Source organism: Populus alba, chromosome 4 (assembly GCF_005239225.2).
Source record: "Populus alba chromosome 4, ASM523922v2, whole genome shotgun sequence".
Classification (NCBI taxonomy): Eukaryota; Viridiplantae; Streptophyta; class Magnoliopsida; order Malpighiales; family Salicaceae; genus Populus; species Populus alba.
Window position 1 is genome coordinate 3,425,869 of NC_133287.1, and position 19,832 is coordinate 3,445,700.

The window sequence follows — 19,832 nt, forward strand, 5'->3', positions numbered from 1 at the left end:
AGCACTATTTACAAACACATGTGGATTTATTGTTTGTTTTCTAATAATTTATTTTGACCTTTAAAGTTTTATTTTATGTTATTTAATTCTAATTGAAGACCGATTACTTATAATTCCTTAATCAAGAAAGAAATTGAAAGAAGAAAACCCGTAAAAAGGTGCTAGAAAAGGGTGGCGTGCCAGAGATTATATAAAAATTATATTTAAATTCTCGATCTTTAAAAATGACAAAATTAAGACAATTTAGATTCTTTTAATTTATTTTTTAAAAAATGATACACATGTTTATTTATGTTATTTTTTATTTCCAGATTAAAGAGAGGAGAGAAAGGGATTATCAGATTTTGATTACAAGAGAGAAAGTCATCGTTCATCCCATTTCCAGCCATCAAAATGAGTTTATTGATGTCCACGATTTCTAGAGATGAAAGGAGCTTCGTGTTGATTGTTTGAAGTTTTAATGTTGCATGAAAAACTAGATTAAAGTCGAGAAAGCCAAAACTAGCTTAGCTTGATTTCAAGTATTTGGGTTATTTTTTGAGTATTTGAAGTTGATGGAATGATTTGTGGGTGTTTCAAAGATGTTGATAAGGTTTTTTTTGGTGGCTAAAATATGAGCTTGTAGATGACATGTTGTCTACTTTAGCAGGAAATTTTGAAATAAAACAAAGTCTTTACATGAGGCCTGGGCTTGAAGGCCCACCAACACTCCTAGGTTCTTCATTGCATGGACAGACGTGTGGGGCCATAAGCCCACTAGTCTAAATCTTTTTGGTCTTTTCTTTCTTTCTTTTAGGTTGAGCAAAAATTTTAAGTTAAACTGAATTCGTTTCGTGTTCCAAATTATAAGTTTGACAAATTAAGTCAAAATACCCAATCTATTATTATTATATTTTTTTTTATATTGTTTTTTTTAACTAATAACTTGATATTTTTTTAGCTGATATTTTTTTCAGATCAGGAGGGACATCCTGACTTTCAGACTGATAATGTTGATTGCCGCTGGGACAGTAATGCTTGAGCTTTAATGGACTAATTACATGGACGGAGAAAAGAGAGAGTCTATTTAAGAAAGCAAAATTATGAAAAAAGATAAGAGGGGTGCTCGAGATGGTTTGACCATGCCCACCGTAGAACACCGGAGGCTAGTTCGGAGAAGTTAGAAGTTGACAATGATAGAGGCAGGGAAGTAACCTACATTATCGTGGATGGAAGTGATATCAAAGTACTTAAAATCTCTTGATGTTGAGATGGATTTGGTGTATGATTGCATGGAATGACGTAAAAGGATCCATAAAGCTTACCCCACCCAATTAGGGATCGAGGCTTGGTTGCTTGGTGCCACAGTTCTCTTCCTCCTCTATTCATCCTCTTGTTCTTTCTTTGATTGCTTTAATATGCTGCTGCCACAGTGCTGCGAGCTAGCGTTCCAATCCTTTTCTTCTAAAACAAATACTGTAAAACCTCAATCAGATGACCCCTAAGCAGGAATGTTTTGTGGGACATTAATAAAAAAAAATTCCAAAATCAGAATCACTGTTTTTTCTTGAGCACCACAGATTAAAATTCTTAAGACGCTGCAAGTCTTGTAAAAGTTCTCAAATAACCTTTCACAAACCGTAATTCTCAGAATACAATCATTGGGGAGAAGAGTCCTAACCATTTTAGCTGTATATATGATTTTAATTCCAAACAGCTCTATAGAATAGCCTTCTTTGAAATCCGGTAATGACTAGCAACTTGTCTTCGCCATTCATGAATTGGAACCTACATATCAGACCGGGAAAATAATTTCCATATTAATTTGAATTTGTGATGTCATTAAGAATGAATTGACACCAAGAAATTTGGCCACACATCAGGATGAGATGAAAGAAAGAAAAGAATAAATCTTACTGCAGGGAAGCCACCATAATCCCCAGGCTCTCTAATGTCTTTGGTCACACAGCTATTAGCAGCAAGCCGGACCTGCAACTCAACCAAATCAGATATCTCATGACAAACACCATAATTTATACCAGTTACAGTAGCTCATCCAAGGCCAGGCCTGTAACTCAGCCATTACATGCAATTCAATCTAATGATCTATGCATGGTCTAATGGAGATCGTGATAGTTCTATGTGACAGACAGATACAAGTTTGCAGAAAAAAGATCTGTCTGAAAATATTTCAGAGGCACTAGATGAAGAGAGTTGAATGCAAATTGGAGGCTTGAGACTCATAAGAAATTTGGAGCCTGCTCTTGTAACTACACAAAGAAAGTAGCAATTCTTTGCATGATTCAGCTTTTTCATGGACTACAAACATCGATGTGTCAATCACCCAATGAAAGAATCAACTCACTGTTTCTCAAGACTAAACATGATTTAATACCTTCGATGCAATAGATACATGATCACGAACTGCAACCCTTCCTCCTAAAGTGACGTAGTCTCCCATGCTAAACAAGAACAAGCAAGACAAAGATGTAAACAACCAATGCCTTCTAAACCTACCCAATCATCTACGTACTGAATTTAAAACACATAAAAAGGAAACTTGAAGTACTTCAAAAGAAACAGCATCATATACATATTCTTCAGAAGCAAGTACTGAATTTAAAACACATAAAAAGGAAATTTGAAGTACTTCAAAAGAAACAGCATCATATACATATTCTTCAGAAGCAACTTACGTCACTGAGCCTGCAATCCCAACCTGTCCACAAAGCATGCAACCCTTTCCTATAACGACATTATGACCAATCTGCAAAGCCAGGTAGAAAGGCAATTAGATACCACTAAATGAGAATATCATCTGGCCAAAATGGAAGAGAAGAAAAACTCACTTGGACTAAATTATCTAACTTTGAATGATCCCCAATAACTGTGTCTCTCCAACTGCACATAACCAAATGTGTGTGTACTTAGTCATCTAGTTTAGACAGGTTCCACATTCAAGCCCGTTTACCATTAAACATACACAAATATAAGTAAAAATCTAGTCCCAACAGCCATCACACCTTCCCCTGTCAATGCATGTATTTGCCCCAATCTCCACATGATTTCCTATGATAGCATTCAGCAGCTGGAAAATAAAATAGGACAGTTCAGTTGCTGATCCAAAACTGAACAAGACATATAAAAAAAAATTGTAAATGGCATAGTGTGAGCCGCTAGGAGTGATATTATGAATTTTCACTGTCACTGATTATGATGCTCCATAATTCAAATGTTAAAGCAATACACAAGAAAAGAATGCCCAGATTCATAAAGCACAAATAAATAATTGATGTATGTCTAAAATGTGAGAGTCCATACACAGGGATCAGGGGTGGTGTGTGCTCTTTTGCATATACAGAGAGGAGGGGAGAGAGAGAGAGAAACAACAAAATCAATTGAAATGGTCCTCAAAAACTATTAAACATCACCAACTTGAGGCTTCTTCATCATGTTGCCTTTGTCATCCACAAAAAACCCAAATCCTGTAGGTCAAAAACATATGATTTAGAGATCAATATTTCACCAACAAATCACCGGTCCATGTATGAGGTGCATTGGGTAGAAGCAGAGATAATGGAAGTTTAGAAACATGTAGCAAGCATCAATTAGCACAAAATGTCAAAATGTTAACATAGAAAAGACTGTATATTTAAGTGGTCAAATGCATTGCTCTTCCTAACACATGTAATTAATCATAAATCAGTTCGATATATATAACTATCAACAATACATATAGAGGTAAGGTACTAAGAACTTAAAAGTTATAAAAATTGTTGTTAATAAAAAAAAGCAGGTAATGTTTAACTCTAAATTTAAAAATAACTAAGCCTTACCATCTTGACCAATGCATACTCCATGGTGAACTACACACGAATCCCCTATCCTACAATTACTGAGGCCAACATTATACCTGATAAAAAAATAAAATTACTATAAAAAAAAAAAAAAAAAACCAACAATATTAATCGCATAATAAAAATTCCACGAAGACCCTTTTTTGCATTAAAAAAATGCATTATACCCTATCTTTGTAGAGTGACCAATAGTAACTTCAGGTCCTACAACAGTTCCTGATCCCACATGAACATTAGGACCCAGCACAGCTTTTGAATGAACTACTGCGCCAATTTCAATTAGCACTGTTGGATCGATGCAAGCTGATTTGTGGAAAGTTCCACCTCCATTGTTCCATTTTGAGTATTCTTCATAAGAACAGAAAAGCAAGAATCGGTTAGTAAATGTCTTGTGCCATACATTTTAACAAACAGGTTGTATGCAAGAAAATTTGAACTTGAGATGAATCAGCAATATCTGGTTTAAGAATGTTTATAGGCATACCAATTTGATTAATGGAGGATGCTGAGTAACTTGAGACACCAAAGTGTTTGATTGGTCTCTTTAAGGAAATGAGATGGGATAATCTTTTGGCAGAGATTGCCATCATACGCTACTAGCAGTGTGGTTTTTGCTGGGGTTTTGAACTCTGAAAAGAACAGCCAGTAGACAAACTGGCGAAGTCTCTTCGTGCTAGTATTTAAAAATCACGTCAACTTCAATTTGACTTCTTTTTTAAATTTAAGTGATCAATGGGCCACTAAGTTCACTCGTCGCAAGACTAGATTTAAATTAATAACACTACTTTGTTTGTCTGTTTTTTTTTTTTTTTTTTTGCGCACTGCGTACAAGGAAACACCTTAAACAATTCTTCCTTTTATTTTTCTCTCTGTTAATTTGCCTCGTCTAATAATAATTATTGTTAAATAGACTGCTACAAAAGATTAAATCGCATATTTCAAAAAGACAAGTACTTAAATGAACTTTGGTGTTGGTCACCACTGGCTTACCGCCACTTCGACCTGATGGTGGCAAGGGATCGAATAATAGAAGTTTATTTTAGTCAATATATTTCTATAAAAATGCAACTCAGTCCCTTTATAATCTATGGGAATTATTGACCCTCGCAAATTGAACAGCGTTTTGTGGATGCAAATGAAACGGATCAAAGGGGGTTTTGGTATACCCCTACTAGATGAGATCGGTGGAGGCAAGGACGGAGATGGGAAATCTCTGAAGGGACCAAGATTATTATAATTTTCTTAAGAACAGTCAAAATTTAAATTTTATTAGTTTTGGCTTTAAAATTTTAAATTTTTAAGAGGGGCTAGGAGTTTTCAGGTGGATGATGGCTTTGTAAACTTATTGGGTGCCAATTAGTTAGGGTGCCTGACTTAATTTGTTTTTTAAATATGAAAGAAAATCACATAAAATCATATTACATGATAAAATCTTTAAATAAAACAAAAAAAAATCATAAAAGTATAAAGTCCAAAATACAAAACCACAAATATGTTAGACCTGGAAAGATCCCACCACTACCGAAAGGAGACACAAGTTTATCTCAGGGAAAAAGCAAGCAAATTTTCTGGCAGCAAAATCTGAATTTCATTGATCTTGATGTCTCATACACTAACATTCAGAAAATCTTGCATTAGAGCCATCAAAGGCAAATCACTGCTACTAATGATTCTGAAGTAAATGCGAGCAAATGTGTGTTTGTCAAATCATTGGTCTCACAATTAAGCTAATAGCAATAAGCTACTTACTAACACTCGACAGATTTGTTGAAAACAATGGAACCCGAGGAGGTTAATAAATAGATACTGCTTGGTGCACCATTGCATTTCAGAGAAGGCCTCTTCTTCTCTTGTAGTCACCAACCGTCAAGGTCAGTGCGTGTCTTCTCCCATCATTCTCAGGGACTCGGCATCCAACAGTTGCTTCAATCCTCTGTTTCCTAGCCATGAACCCTGCCTGAGCGCCCTGAGGTCCTCCAAACTCCTGCAGTGCAGTAAGTGAGATTTCAAGCTCAAAGCTGTGCATTGTATTTGACTCAGTGCCTTGATCCACAGGAGCACTGGTATCAACCAACTTCCCAGCATCGGCTGCCGCTTCCAAGGCAGCTGCTGTAGCAGCCACACCAGCCTCTGACATCACCCCTGCTACAACTTGAATACTAGCTGCAACTGCCACTGTCTCATTTGCCTCGCTAATTTTAGTTGCAACAGGATCATCTGCTTCAGCAGGTTTTGAAACATAATAATTCCTTGACCTAGTCCATCTCCTTGAAAATGGATCATACCCAGCTTCCCCGGCTTTTAGACCTGTATTTACTGGCTTCATTTCGGATGCATTTCTAAAATTCTCAACTCTGTTCTTCCTGTTCATTTCTGCCAACCTAATAGCCTTAGCATCTTTCACCTTAGCCTGCCGAGATGCCTCCAGTTCCTCAATTCTTGCATTGATCCTCTCTACCTCTGCCTCGTCATGCTTGCTCTGCGCAATTTCCAACTCCCTCCTCAACCTGTCCTTCTCAGCAGCGACATTTAATGGTCTCGACGAGGCGGATTTTTTCTCCTGCAACATCTGCTTCACAGTGGCTGCCGAGTACACAAAAGTGTTTGATTTTCTTATGGCCTCCTTCTTTTCCAAGATATCCTGTTTGCTTGGCAACCTGCCACCGCCACACTCCACCTCTCTAACCCACTGTTTATACTCTTCCTCAGTTGGTCCAGAATCCGAAACCATAGCCATCTGCCACCTGGCAGCAGAGGTGTCAGCACCCCAAGTAACATTCAAATACTTATAAGTTGATTTGTTCTCCAGCTTGTATGGCTTGTCAGGTTCAGCAGCATCAACATTCCGGACCATGCAGAGCCTGTACACGGGCCCAGACTTTGACCTACCTATCCCAACCCTCACGAAACAACCAATAATCAATTCTTCAAACCAAGGCTCCATAAACCATTTCGCAAGTTTGGTTCTCCGAATGGTAATTTCTTTTATATCTTCATAAGTTGGTCCCTGGGACCCGGGTTCCACATCCTCATCACTGTCTGCCATTCCACCATCACCTGTTGACCCTTCATCCTCACTGTGAGATCTACTTCCACTCTCACTACTGGAGCTACTCAGACTTGCTGAAGTGAAATTATTCTTCTTGACTTGTGAAAAACCCCGGCTGCCAGCAGATCCTCTAGACACGTCCCTCAACTTGCGATGAGCCTCAGGATCCTGCTGCTTTAAACGTTTAGCTCTCAATTCATTCAATGCATCATCTTTAGCAGCTGCCCTGTCAGCAGACCTAGCTGATGAACGCACTCCACGAGATGATGGAAGAGGCGGAGTCTCTTTTCTAGATCGGGCTGGCTTATCATTATCCCTTTTCAATCTAATCTTCTCAGTCAAATGCTTATCCCCTTTCTTGTCTGCTCGATCCGCCAATATCAACTCCCTGTCAAGTTCACTCATTTGAGCAAGCTTCTTCCTATCATCCTCATCTTTATAAAGATCATCGCCAATATCAGATTCATCACTACTTCCACCCCCACGATCCGAACCACCACCATCATAATCACCTTCATCCTGACTACCCTCCTCCTCATCCCTCTCGTTAGTCTCCAATCTCTTCTTCAAAGGCACTTGAGACCCTGATGGCTTCCTATTCGCATACCCGCGATCATCATCAGAATCATCATCTCTAGAATCACTTCCACCATCAGAATATGAACCCTCGCGTTTTCGCCTCCTGGAAGGCAGTATCGAATTCCTGTTTCTTCCTGATTTCCCAGTCCTTCCCGCTGCCTCAAGCAGCAAATTTTCTAAATCAGCCATTGTCCTCCCAATACACTACACGGACTTTTAGTAACACCTGAACAAGTCTCCAAGTGTTAATCCAACAAGTTAATCAATCAAATAGAGAAAAGCAAGCAGCAGAACAACATCATTTGGTTATCAAAAGAAAATCTTCTTAGCTCTCTCAATCATAAAAACGCAACCATGCAAAAAAAATCCAAGTTTTTTGCTTTTTCATAATTTTCATTCACGGGGTTATCATTTCCACTGTAATATTTATTTACCCAGTAAAGAAAAAAAGACCCAAATTAATCCCACAGCTGATTGAAACCCTAAGATCATAAAAAAATCTCTTCTCTTTTTTTGTGAAACCCTAGAATTCAAACACAGCGCAAGATTAAGCAAATCCAAGTCGTGAGAAGGAGGCAAGAAAGTTAAGTTGTGTAAGGGCTTGGAGAGGCGACAGAGAGAGAGTGCCTACCAGGTGAGATTCTAAGGCAGGGTCGAGCTAAAGACTGAATCTTTGCAATCCAGATGATGCGTGGAGAGAGAAACCGAAAATAGCAGTTCGATTTATTTTTCTTAATGAAATAATCAGGGTGTTTTTCTAGACTAATTTTTGGTATATATAAAATCAATCCTCTGCTTTACAGTTAATTTCAAATCACTACAAAAGGTTTAGAATATTATGATTTAACCAACAAAAATGGATCATGATATATAATTTATTTATTTTTGTGTTCAAAAAAATATTTTTAATATATTAATATTAAAAATAAAATTTAGAAAATAATAATGAAAAGCCTGTACAATCAAATATATATATATATATATATATATATATATATATATATATATATATATATATATATCCAAAACTATAAAGAGATATGCCATTTTTGTCCACTCTTCCTAGAAACATGTCACTTAATCAAAAGGATTAGACTTAATGCATAAGAGCAAAGAAATTAGGAGGTAGAAACAAAGCTAAGTGATTTCTAATCGATGGTTTTAGTGGAAGAGTTTTTTAAAATAGAAACTTAAAATATCATAAATGAATATATTAGTTAAATATCTAAGCATAATAGCTAGTGTCCATTGAATCAAAAATAAAATAATAACAAGTCAAGAAATAAACGAAAATCCATTATTTGTTTCTGAAAAATTAGCGATATGAATCTCAGGGATCATATCCTATTGAGTTTCATTTAGACCCTAAAAGATATTAAGTTTACAAAACAAATCCTTGACATGAGAATACTAGGGATAGAATTAATTGTACCTTAAAGCTTTCATAAAATAAATATATGAAAAAGATGCTTCATAAATTCAACAAAGATAAAGTTAGTAAGCATTTTCTTAGCTATTTATTTTAAACTAAATAAGAAACAATTATATAAAAAATAAAAAACTACATAAATAAGTTCCTTATGCTTCAATAATCAGAAGTATATGTTATGATTTGTATAAGATCAGACATTGCATATATAATGGGTTATAAATAGATACATGAGTAATTCAGACAAACAACAATGATTAGAAGAGTAGTAAAATAGATTTTCACATATCTAAATGATTATTTAAAAATGCCACTTTGTTTTACAAAGTTAGACATGAAGCTTTAAAGTTATATGAATGCTGGTTTGGTTGGTGACATTGATAGTAGAAAATTACTGGAGGGTTCGTGTATATTCTAGGTAGTATAGTTGTGTGTTGGGCTCAAATTAATAGTGCACCATATGATAAAAAGATTGATGAGGGACTAATAGGTTAATGTGAATTCTAGAAACATTTACCTGGAGGTCGAATGCATCACATGGGTTTCCAATAATTACAGTTTCATACTGTGGAAAGCTGAAGAACAGCACACAAATCTGCTATTCATAAACTTCTCTGAAACTGGCAATTTCCTTGATAAAAACTGGAAATTATTAGCGAGTGCTCGAGCTCAGAGTGCCACACATATTGATTATTACCTTACCAACACAAGGAGATGAACACAGCACCTAAAAGAAGGTCCATTTGTCAAGAATGAGAGCTGATAGGTCCATTTGTCACCAGTCAGTACCTTCAGTAGATGGAAAATAAGGGCATCCATCTATGCCTGCGGACGATTTGGTAAACTCGCGTACATTTTTATGGTAGAGTGAAAACGACTGTGCTGCATCTCACTGGGATCATTTCCCACCTTCATGGACTTCTTTATTTTATTAGTACAGAAAGCTTCAGATCAGTCAACCCTCTCTCTGTCTCAATGGATCAGATACAACACAAGTACGTTAACATAAGAGCGAAGCTTCACATTGCAGAGATTGGAACTGGTTTAGATCGACTATCACCTTTTCTTTTGCTTTTGCTTTCAATTTTATTTATTTTTAATCTTTTAGCAGATGAAAAAACTGTGTCTTTTTACGTGTAGGTTCTTTGGTGGTGGTTTTCATACATGGTTTCCCGGAGATATGGTATTCATGGAGACACCAAATGATGGCCGTTGCTAATGGTGGATATCACGCAATCGCACCAGATTTAAGAGGTTATGGATTATCCGAGCATCATCCAGATCTTGAAGGGGCATCCTTCGATGACTTTGTAGAGGACACCATTGCTATCCTTGATTATTTTCAAATTGAGAAGATAATGAAAACGTGTAGTTTTTAGAATTGGAGAAATTTGGATGTGAATAGAAATGGAGGACGCCGTAAAGACACACCATCGGCTATTCAAGCCTGGGAGTCGATATCAAAGAGTGTCCCAGCTTGGAGACACCTGCAACGTGCTGCAGATTTGGCAGGGAATCTTGGAACATTTCTGCAAGGATGTCTTGTGGAAGATCTGCCATATTTCCCAGTGTTATGCGGCAATAAATTGTGAATTGGAGCAATGGCAACCAAGTTTTATACGTTTTCTTTGATACTTTATTATAAATAAAGGATTGTCTTGGAGGCTGGGCTTGCTAGACTCGTCTTCTTGAAGCAGACTGAAAAGTTTCTCTCCGTGGTGCTAGTAATTTGTGACGTTAGATGTCCTCTATAAAAATATATAAATAAAGAAAGGCTTGCCTCCCGACTCACAATTCTTTCTTTTGACAATTTTTTTTGTTGGATCTCCATTTCAGCTTGTTCCTCCAGCCTGGCCTGGCATATGTTTTATTTTGGGACTTATTTTGATCATATCCAAAATGAGTTCGTACATGGCGCTGTCTTTCCCCTGCTAAAGTCGACTTGGCAAATATCTGATGTTATATAATAGGAATCTTGAGAGAGCACACATATCAGATAGGTGTAATGCACAAATACAGTTTGATTTTGCTTTCATTACCGTGTATACAAGCGTCTGAGCCTGCATCATACAAAAAGAATAACATGGATTATGAGAAAAAGAAAAGAAAGGGGGCAAGACTGGAAAAGGTTAATCAATCAGACTATAAGGCAGGCTTGTAGTCAGTTCCATGGTGTGCTACAACAATCTAAAACCATGGTGGACAAAGAGAAATTGACCGCGAGGAAAAAGGCTGTACAAAGTTCGCATTTCTGGAGCTTTTTCATCATGCTCTGCATGATTCAATCACTTGGCTCACATCTTCTTGAGTCTCCAGTAAAATCTCAAGTATTTCATCAGATTCTACATGATTCGATCACTTCGGTCACAGCTTTATGAGTCTCCGGTGATATCATGTTTAATGTCAAGTGAAAGGCCTGGAGAGAAAAAAAATGTGCAACCGTTCTTTTCACTCAATAATAATAATAATAAGAGGGTTGATGCCGAGAAAGTATGGGATTTCAATATGTTGCAAGTTGCAACTATCTCTTCCCTTAATATACCCTTAAGACAACAAAAAAAAATAATTACCACAAATCTCTCCAGCACAGGAACAAGGATAACCAGGTTGCGATTTGGGAGGCAATCAGCAATGGAATCACGTATGCTCTTGCTGTCATTGAACAGGGAGAATTTGAGAAGCATTGCACTGAAAAGAATGTGGAAGAAAAGAAGGAATGGAGCACACAAACCTTTCAGTTGATAGGAATGCAAGTACCAGTGCTGAATAAGCTTCGACAATCATCTTTTCTGCTTCTTTCTCTCCTTGTAAAACAGCTGCCTCATCGTTCTGTACAATTCATTAATATGCACATTTTGGAAATATCAGTAACAATTTGATTTACTCAATTATTCACATGCATCCCCACATACATTTGTAAAATATAATTCCAAGACATTATGAAGGGTACTCACCCATGACACCACATTTCCTTCTCCAGCTGCATCACCTGCACCTTGGTTGGCTAGGAAGATGGAGCACAGTAGTGGAATTACATCCTTGCGACTCTCATCTTCTGACCCTTCCAAGATTGACAGAGGAACACTTGTTGCAGCGAGCCTTGATCTGCAGTCGACTTTAACCATAAGTTTTGATAGGCAATAAACATAAAACATGCTTTTTTTCTACCAGAGAACTATGAATATACAAGGAAACATAAACCAAATGCCTCCTTCGAGATCAAAAGAAGGAAATCCTAACAAGAATACTACTAAATTGAGAGATCTAACCAACAAAAAGATTTCCAAGTGGGGTTAAGCCAGTTCATAAAGTCAAGGACAATAGCTAATTCATCAAATGCAAATCTGAAAAGAGATCATTGGAGTGTTCAAAACAATGACATCTTGTCTAACACGAAAACTAGAGAATTGGAAAGGTTTCACTCAAATTTGAATGTCATCAGATAATAGCACAAGGATTCTATGTAATACAAGGAGAAAGTTGGTTTGAGGAATTGGTGTTGCTTAAATGCAAGAACAAGAGATAATTTCAAAAGATGGTCGGCAAGCAACACCATTTAAGTTTCAATCCTATATATGCAGTTGCCATCTAAATCAAAATTTCAGAAATTTCTAGGATGTATAAATCTACCCACATAATACTTGTATAGATAATAGTTAACATGAAGGAAAGCCTCAGCAGGTAGAAAGCAATACAACTAGGATAATAGATCAAGCTTCAATAGGTTAAAATTCACAATAGCAATTAAGAACAAAGAAGCATTTCACTATGCCAGGCACCAATTGCAAGAAAACAACATATGCATGAGAGAAGTGATTATTGGGCAAGTAAAACTAGCCTGTTATCCCCATCCTTTTCTACCAAGTTCACAAGTAGGCCCAATATAGCAACAAGAAAATCCAACTCTTGATCAGTGAGATGAACATCATTCTGATTGTCAGGTTCAATGCTTGAATCGTCCTCTTGCATCTCACCAACAAGGGATATAGATGAGCTGAATGAGGGGAAGTGGCCAGCAATCAGAGTAGACATAGTCTCCAGCCCTCCACAGACAGCAATTTGTTGACAGCCAATAGGATTGTCATTTGTTAAATTCATTAGAACCTGCCAAGTAAAGATGGTAACTACAAAGGCTAAATTTAAATGTAAAAAAATAAACATATGCAGCTACCTTTTCTTACTTTGACAGCATAAAAGAAGGATGGAACATAAAAGAAAATCCTCAAAATGGTTCAGAGGAATACCTTGATAGCAGTAAGAAGACAGTCAGACAGAAGGCTGGAATGTTCTTCATCAGGAACACTGCACTGAGAGCTTTTCTGTGAATGATATTGTTCACCATTACTTGATTTTTGTAGCCAATTTTCACCATTACTTAATTCTTCCTGACTCGGTAGCTTATATTGATACCCATTTTCAACTTCTCTGGAGTTTACCCTACCATTACGAGTTCGAGAGATTTTCTGTTTCCCAGAGAGCAAGTCCCACTTTGAGGGCTGAAAATCATCTTCATCAAATGTATATGGATCTTGGCTATCATCTAAGAGCTCACTCCTGGCATCTTTCCTACTATTAGGTTTCTCAACAAGGCCAAATATGGTCCTTGACCCATTGCTCTCATAACTCCTCAATGTCTCGCTACATGAGCTGGACATGGAAGGATGTATTCTCATCTTCAGTTGACAAGTATTTCCAATAAATGGTGTGGCAGTTTCAGAACTGGAGGCAGAAAGCCTCAACCGGGCAATGGAATTCTGAGATACATTTAAGCTTTTCTCAGAGGAGGTCCTCGCTTCATTGCAGTTATTCGAAGAAGAACTGATGCTTATAACTCCATTGCTGTCTACTGCTAATTCAAATAAAAGATACATCATTAGAGAGAGAGAGAGAGAGAGAGAAGGGCGGCAGGCATACAGAAACACTACAGGGATATTAGGCTACCACATACCTCTGTAGTCATCAATTAAGACCAAATCAGAAGCATGATCACTTCTTTCAGAAAGACTACAACGGTTTCCGACACTGGAAGCAGCAGCAGAACTCTTGAGCAGATGAAGACCTAGAAATCAATGCATCAGTCATCAGATCACAGATCTGATTAAAGCAATCTAGTTATAAGAACCAGAAATAGACAGAAGCAAGACAGCAGTCTTACTGGATAGAATTTTGATGACGCTTATAATGATTTTAGTAAAAGATAGCCGATGCCCATGAGAATCTGAGTTCCCCCTCATTCCAAGCAAATGAGTCTGTATCATAGAAGAAAATATTGAACATTAAAATCTAATAATTTGGCTTCAGATAGCATTTTAAATTCTAATGACTGTGTAGAGGAAGAATAAACAGGAGAAGAATAACAGAACAAAATCACATCTAATTGCACCTGGTTATCTTTACTTAAGAATGTAGCATTTTCCATAATTTTCAAACATTTCAGAAGCAGCACCAGGCTCGACAGATGCATGTCATGTTCCTGAATGGAAGGTGAATGATGTTCTGTCCACCTCTGCAAATAAATGTGTTCAATAGTTACCATCTCCGAATAATACATATCACTAATTAGCATGTCAAAGACATATAGGCATGAATTTATTATCAGGTATAATGACTCAATTCAGAATGAATAAATAAATAACATGCCTTCCATATACAAAAGAAAATGTACTGGAAAACAAGTTAAAGTGCCACCATTGGTTCAAGATCTGCTTTAGATCTTATAAGGTGAAAGTCAAACACAAGGAAATGCATCCATGCACACCACTCATCTTTTAGTCCAGCAAAGAAAAGTGATGAACTGAACTCAGGACCATACAGGATTAAGTTCCAAGATAGAAAGAAATGAACAATACAGATCAGTGGCTAAATGTGTGAACCAGATGGCTAAGTAGCAATGCTGCAAATTTATCACACATAAGTAGCATGTCAAAGACATAAGATTTCCCCCAATTGAATTCATGAACTGGGCACAGAATTTCCAGTTGCACACCGTTCCTAATTTCTCAAATGATTAGCTAAAATTAAAGTTGTTCAGTTTTAAAGCAACACAGAATTTCCAGTTGCACACTGTTCCTAATTTCTCAAATGATTAACTAAAATTAAAGTTGTTCTTCAGTTTTAAAGCAACACAAGGTGTCTTGATTTTTATGGCTCACTATTGTATTCAATAACACACATAGAAAAAGCAATCATACAAGCTCGCACCTTCATAACAAAGTGACAATTCATGATGACCTCAAAGACAGCATCAAGTCCTCCAAGCTCACGTAACTTCTCCTTAAAGTTGCCCCCTGTCTTCCTTACCATGCCAGATGTATCTGAATGAAAGCAACACACACAGAAATAAATAAGCAATCAGAAAGGAGGAAAACCAAGAGAGAAATGTGTGTGCAAGCATGCATGGTCATCCATGCAAGATTCTTTTGCTTATGAAAAGACAGGCACAAAGCATGTAATCCAACAAATGAAAATTCATGACAAGACATTGCATGAAGAATGATTTGCAATCTCCATGTTCCATAACAAAAAAAAAAATCATAAATTTTGATAGAAAACATGCATATAGGATAAGGAAGTTCAAGAAGTTTGTAATAAACAGCTATATGCAACATGTAACCCTAGGTCATTTTTAACTCAAGTAATTAATAAATATTCAAAGACAAAACTTCATCAGATGTAATCCAACAAAAATAGACAAGTGAAACTTGCAAAAAAAAAAAAAAAACAGAGAGGACAAAAAAATTATTTAAGAGATATTGTCCATTACACAATGGTGTAAGTTTGATCAACCTCAACAGATAAGTCAGACGATAGAAGCAGTCAAAAACAAAAGGAAAAGGGAGAGTAAAAGCACTTGCATCGACAATATTGACTTTATAATAATTGGTATCCAGGAATGTGTTCATTGTCCTAATCAACAAAACTACTATTCATCCTATGATAAGAATAAACCATATGTAACAGATATGAAAAGGTAACAGTTCCTTATAGATAGAGTTAAATGGTATGACATCTAGAATACCTTCAAAAGATATCTTAGATAAACAAGCTTTCTCCATGGATAGCAATGCAATCCATTTTGGAGACAATTCTGGCCTCTCCATTCTACTATCATCACCGCAATGTGACTTCATTTCCTTGCAATTAACAAGAATTTCTTGAACTTTGGCAGCAATGGCAGTAGAGGTAGAATCTGCCAGCTTACTTGTATCTCGTAAGATGTCAGACTCCTTGCGTAATGATAAAAGCTTGCTGCCTATATTTCGAGCCTTATCTTCAGTAGCAGTGGAAATGATGGGCTTTAACAATCTAATAAGAAAATGAATGGAAGTTGGTGACTCTAAAACATGTTCATCTTGACCCTGAAACAGTGAAATTAAAGCTGTCAAAACCAATCTGATGAGGGACAAGATATATGGAAAAAATGAATTCCAGCCTAGAGAATAAAAAAAAAAAAAAAAGACAAACAAGAAATAACTGGCTAAGAACACCAGCATATGATTTGAGAACATTACAACTTTCGAACAAAGAAACTGAAGATTATACTTTTACAAGCATAGAACTCCATATGAATATTTTATTATATAAGTTAAAGGTTGTACTTGCTATTTAATGGTCTCTCAAAATAACTAATGCCAGTCACTGCCTTCCATCCATGTCTAAACAACTAAAGACAGTACCTTATCTAACAAATAAGGAGTTAACGCTGCATTCCCAGTTGCTTTTGTATAGATTTCAGAGGCCCCTTTTTTGAGGTTTTCAACAAAGTACGTATATGGACAAGAGAGTGTGGAAAAATGGTAGAAAACATAAAACTTACATCACTAGTCAAAACATAGAAGAGTGCAGCAGCAGCCAGATTGCTTGTTGAATCATCCAAGCTGAGGCTCAAAATAGCATCAATTATTGTCTTGGCCATCCTGAAAGCACAAAACTTTAGAATTTCAACATGCACCAGAAATAAGACATATAACTTGATGTCAGCAAGATGAGAATAGTATACTCAATACAAGATAGCAGACCAACAAAGAAATCATTTTGAGTGCATAAATCGAAACATCTAACAAGACAACCTAACATGTTGTATTTCACTTGGAATAATGAGTAACAAGAATTCACAACTTTCACTTCTCACAAGTTCTTGGTACTTTTGGATATGCATACTGTATTCCGGAATTCATTAAACATAAATTCCCGAAAAACTCTACAGTTTAATTATAAAATCTTCCAATCATTCCTTAATTAGATACTTCCAAGCTTAAACAGAGAAACCATAACCGTTACAAAAATTAACAAATGACATCCCTTTTGTAAGATTCAAAATCTATGGTAAGCAAAATATTAAATTCAAAATCCAAAGAATGATATTAAATTCAGCAAACAACCCATTTCTTTAATTTTAAAACTTGCAACAGCCGTCCACAAAAAAAAAAAGAAAAAAGCAGCACACTCTTCAAGAAGCCATCAAGAAAAATACGAATTCCAAAACTCAACAAGAATTTCTATAAAACCACCCTTAAAACTACAATGCAAAAGTTCAAAATCAGAACTCAAGTACCCATCAACCACAAACCATTCTTTGAAATGCCAATACCCTCTCCCCATCAAAAACATTCCAAAAAAAATCCACCGTTTCTAAAACGATAACCCCTAAATTCAATCTTTCTAAATTCAAATCCACCCTTTCATCTAAATTCAAAAACTTACAAAATCCCCAAAACTTCCATACTTTCAATTCCAAGAACATCCCAGAGACTAACCTTCAAAAAGTCAAAATTCAACACCAAAGCCAAAAACACCCCCCAAATTTCAAACACGAAATAACTCCAAAATCAATCTTTAAACATCAAAAAACTAAAAACCCCAAACAAATTTTAAAAAACAAAATAAAACCCGCATACCCTTGAGTCCTCAAAAGCCGTCTCTGTTGTTGAGTCCCACAAACTCTTAACAAAGACAACAAACTAGCTCTCTTAATCCTTAAAGGCTGTCCTTTCTTTAACCCATCAAGTGAAAAGTTAACCTCATCAACATGCTCCATCATTTCCCCAAACTCTTGCGCCTCCATTAACGTCGTCGAACTAGTCAAGACATTTGAATTCCCAATCTTTCCACCATTGGGTCTCTCAGATTTTGACTTACTATGCCTTGCCTTCTTCGATTTCCTTCGAACGACACCGCTTGGGATGGGATTTTCGTCGAAACTGTAGGGATCGGGATCGATAGAATAAGAGGTGGATTCTTGAGATGAGAAAGGGAAGTTACTGCTGAAGAAATCTTGATTGGATGGGCTTTCTTGAGATTCACTGAAGGAGTAATTGTGGTCAGACACGGTGTCGTCTCCCCCTCGGTTTCGCCGACCGTACGTTCTAACGAACATGTTTGTTTCGAAATTTCGTTTGTTTCACTCAGAGAAGCAATGAACAAGAAGAAAAAGAAGCGAGGAGGGCAGATTAAGTAAAAAAGAGGGAAAGATGAGGGCTTTTAGGAAAGAAAAAAAGAAGAAATTTGAAATTCTCTCTTTTGAGGTGGGGAGAGGGGTGGGTTTGGACACTCTGAATGTTTTTTTATTGAATTTTAATTTATTTTTTATTAAAATTTGAAATATTTTTATTTAAAATTAATTTACTTTTAGTATTTTTGAATTATTTTAATGAATTGATGTTAAAAATTAATTTTAAAAAATAAAAATATATTATTCTGATATATTTTCAAGCGAAAAATACTTTAAAAAATAATTGTTATTACACTTTCAAACACCTATAAAAAAAAATAAAAATTCTTTAGTTTAATTTAAATGAAATTTTTTTTTTAGGTTTATGAGATTCAATACTACTAAATATGGGTTTTTTAGGTGTTTAGTGGGGTAGGGGTGTCATTAAAAGATATGATTGGCAATGTTAATAGAATTCTAGATCTTGTTTATATAGAGTTCTAGATCTTGTTTATATATTTAAAAGTGTTTTGAAATAAGAGTTTTGATGATAACAGAGCACTCTGCTTACATAAATATTTATTTTTATTATACTTTTAAAACTTGATTTTTATATTTTAAAATGAATTTATTATTAAATTTATTTTAATGTTTTATTTTTAATTATGACTATGGTCTTGTTTGGTATTGTATTCCAATCATACTTTTAAAGAAAAAATATGTTTAATGTGTTATTTGAATGTTTTAATGTGCTAATGTTAAAAATAAATTTTAAAAGATAAAAAATTATTTTTTTTATATTTTCAATCAAAAAAATACTTTGAAATCTAATATTTATCATACTTTCAAATAAACAATATATCTCATAAATGCACCCACGTATTAGCTAAGAAAATTAAATAAACTATCTTTAATACTAACTCTAAAGTATAAATATAAAAAATCAAAGAATTTAGCAAATTTCTTTGAATTACATGTTAATCTCTTAAATTTGTGTTGTTGTTATTTATAGATCATATAGTGTCAAATTACAATAAAATTATATATTCATAATAAAACATCATTTATTTTTATATTATGTATTCATTATAAATATTACTTTATAATTACCAAAAAAATAATTTTTATTGATAAGGATCCTTAAATCTAATTGGCATGAAATTTGTTTTTCCACCCTCCTTCCAATAAACATGAAAGGGATAAGTAAGAGATGCACTGTTTTTTAGTCAAACAATTGCATATATGATACGGTAATGTGAAAACTCTTAGAAATACCTCATGAGAAAGGTCAAATAGTGAAGAGGTCTCTTCTTTTTTTAATTTTTCAAATTTCAACTTCAAAGCTAATATTTCACTAAGTTTTTTTTTCAATATATAACATCAATATATATAATATATATTTAAGATTATTTGTGAAAAGAGAGTTTCACATGTTGATTCAATAAAAAAAAATCTTAAAAAACTAGAGAAAGAAATAATTAAGTGATGGCTAAATATCATTATCCAAGA

The 19,832-nt window shown here is 35.4% G+C and overlaps 3 protein-coding genes across 4 annotated transcripts; all 3 read right to left on the bottom strand.

The window, feature by feature from the left end:
* Positions 1-1,510: 1,510 nt before the first annotated feature.
* Positions 1,511-5,283, bottom strand: LOC118047338 (probable UDP-3-O-acylglucosamine N-acyltransferase 2, mitochondrial). Its single transcript, XM_035056608.2, has 10 exons — positions 4,321-5,283; positions 4,004-4,184; positions 3,816-3,892; positions 3,415-3,464; positions 3,003-3,067; positions 2,829-2,880; positions 2,676-2,746; positions 2,375-2,441; positions 1,897-1,968; positions 1,511-1,767 (listed from the first exon to the last, which is right to left on the bottom strand). The coding sequence occupies exons 1-10, from the start codon at positions 4,424-4,426 to the stop codon at positions 1,699-1,701; spliced, it is 810 nt and encodes a 269-aa protein (XP_034912499.1). The 5' UTR covers positions 4,427-5,283; the 3' UTR covers positions 1,511-1,698.
* Positions 5,284-5,400: 117 nt separating this feature from the next.
* LOC118047337 (protein RTF1 homolog) lies at positions 5,401-8,230 on the bottom strand. Its single transcript, XM_035056607.2, has 2 exons — positions 8,096-8,230; positions 5,401-7,690 (listed from the first exon to the last, which is right to left on the bottom strand). Exon 2 carries the CDS (start codon positions 7,651-7,653, stop codon positions 5,665-5,667), a length of 1,989 nt encoding a protein of 662 aa, XP_034912498.1. The 5' UTR covers positions 7,654-7,690; positions 8,096-8,230; the 3' UTR covers positions 5,401-5,664.
* A 2,666-nt stretch (positions 8,231-10,896) lies between these two features.
* Positions 10,897-18,386, bottom strand: LOC118047336 (wings apart-like protein 1). Of its 2 annotated transcripts, none has more exons than XM_035056604.2 (13): positions 17,791-18,386; positions 16,710-16,809; positions 15,912-16,251; positions 15,095-15,207; positions 14,277-14,399; positions 14,049-14,142; positions 13,842-13,952; positions 13,138-13,742; positions 12,732-12,997; positions 11,848-11,998; positions 11,625-11,722; positions 11,464-11,545; positions 10,897-11,309 (listed from the first exon to the last, which is right to left on the bottom strand). In XM_035056604.2, exons 1-13 carry the CDS (start codon positions 18,267-18,269, stop codon positions 11,229-11,231), a joined length of 2,643 nt encoding a protein of 880 aa, XP_034912495.1. In that variant the 5' UTR covers positions 18,270-18,386; the 3' UTR covers positions 10,897-11,228. The 2 variants fall into 2 exon arrangements, with proteins under 2 accessions (XP_034912495.1, XP_034912497.1); XM_035056606.2 differs by having other exon boundaries at positions 13,138-13,739; positions 17,791-18,385.
* Between the last annotated feature and the right edge of the window lie 1,446 nt (positions 18,387-19,832).

Coding starts and splice junctions, on each gene's coding strand:
- LOC118047338 (XM_035056608.2), bottom strand. CDS start 4,426: ATGATGGCAATCTCTGCCAAAAGATTATCCCATCTCATTTCCTTAAAG. Junction 4,185..4,320: donor ATCCTCCATTAATCAAATTG/GTATGCCTATAA, acceptor GTTCTTATGAAG/AATACTCAAAATGGAACAAT. Junction 3,893..4,003: donor GGTCACTCTACAAAGATAGG/GTATAATGCATT, acceptor TTTTTTTATCAG/GTATAATGTTGGCCTCAGTA.
- LOC118047337 (XM_035056607.2), bottom strand. CDS start 7,653: ATGGCTGATTTAGAAAATTTGCTGCTTGAGGCAGCGGGAAGGACTGGG.
- LOC118047336 (XM_035056604.2), bottom strand. CDS start 18,269: ATGTTCGTTAGAACGTACGGTCGGCGAAACCGAGGGGGAGACGACACC. Junction 15,208..15,911: donor ATCTAAGATATCTTTTGAAG/GTATTCTAGATG, acceptor GCTTTCATTCAG/ATACATCTGGCATGGTAAGG. Junction 13,953..14,048: donor CGTCATCAAAATTCTATCCA/GTAAGACTGCTG, acceptor ATTGATTTCTAG/GTCTTCATCTGCTCAAGAGT.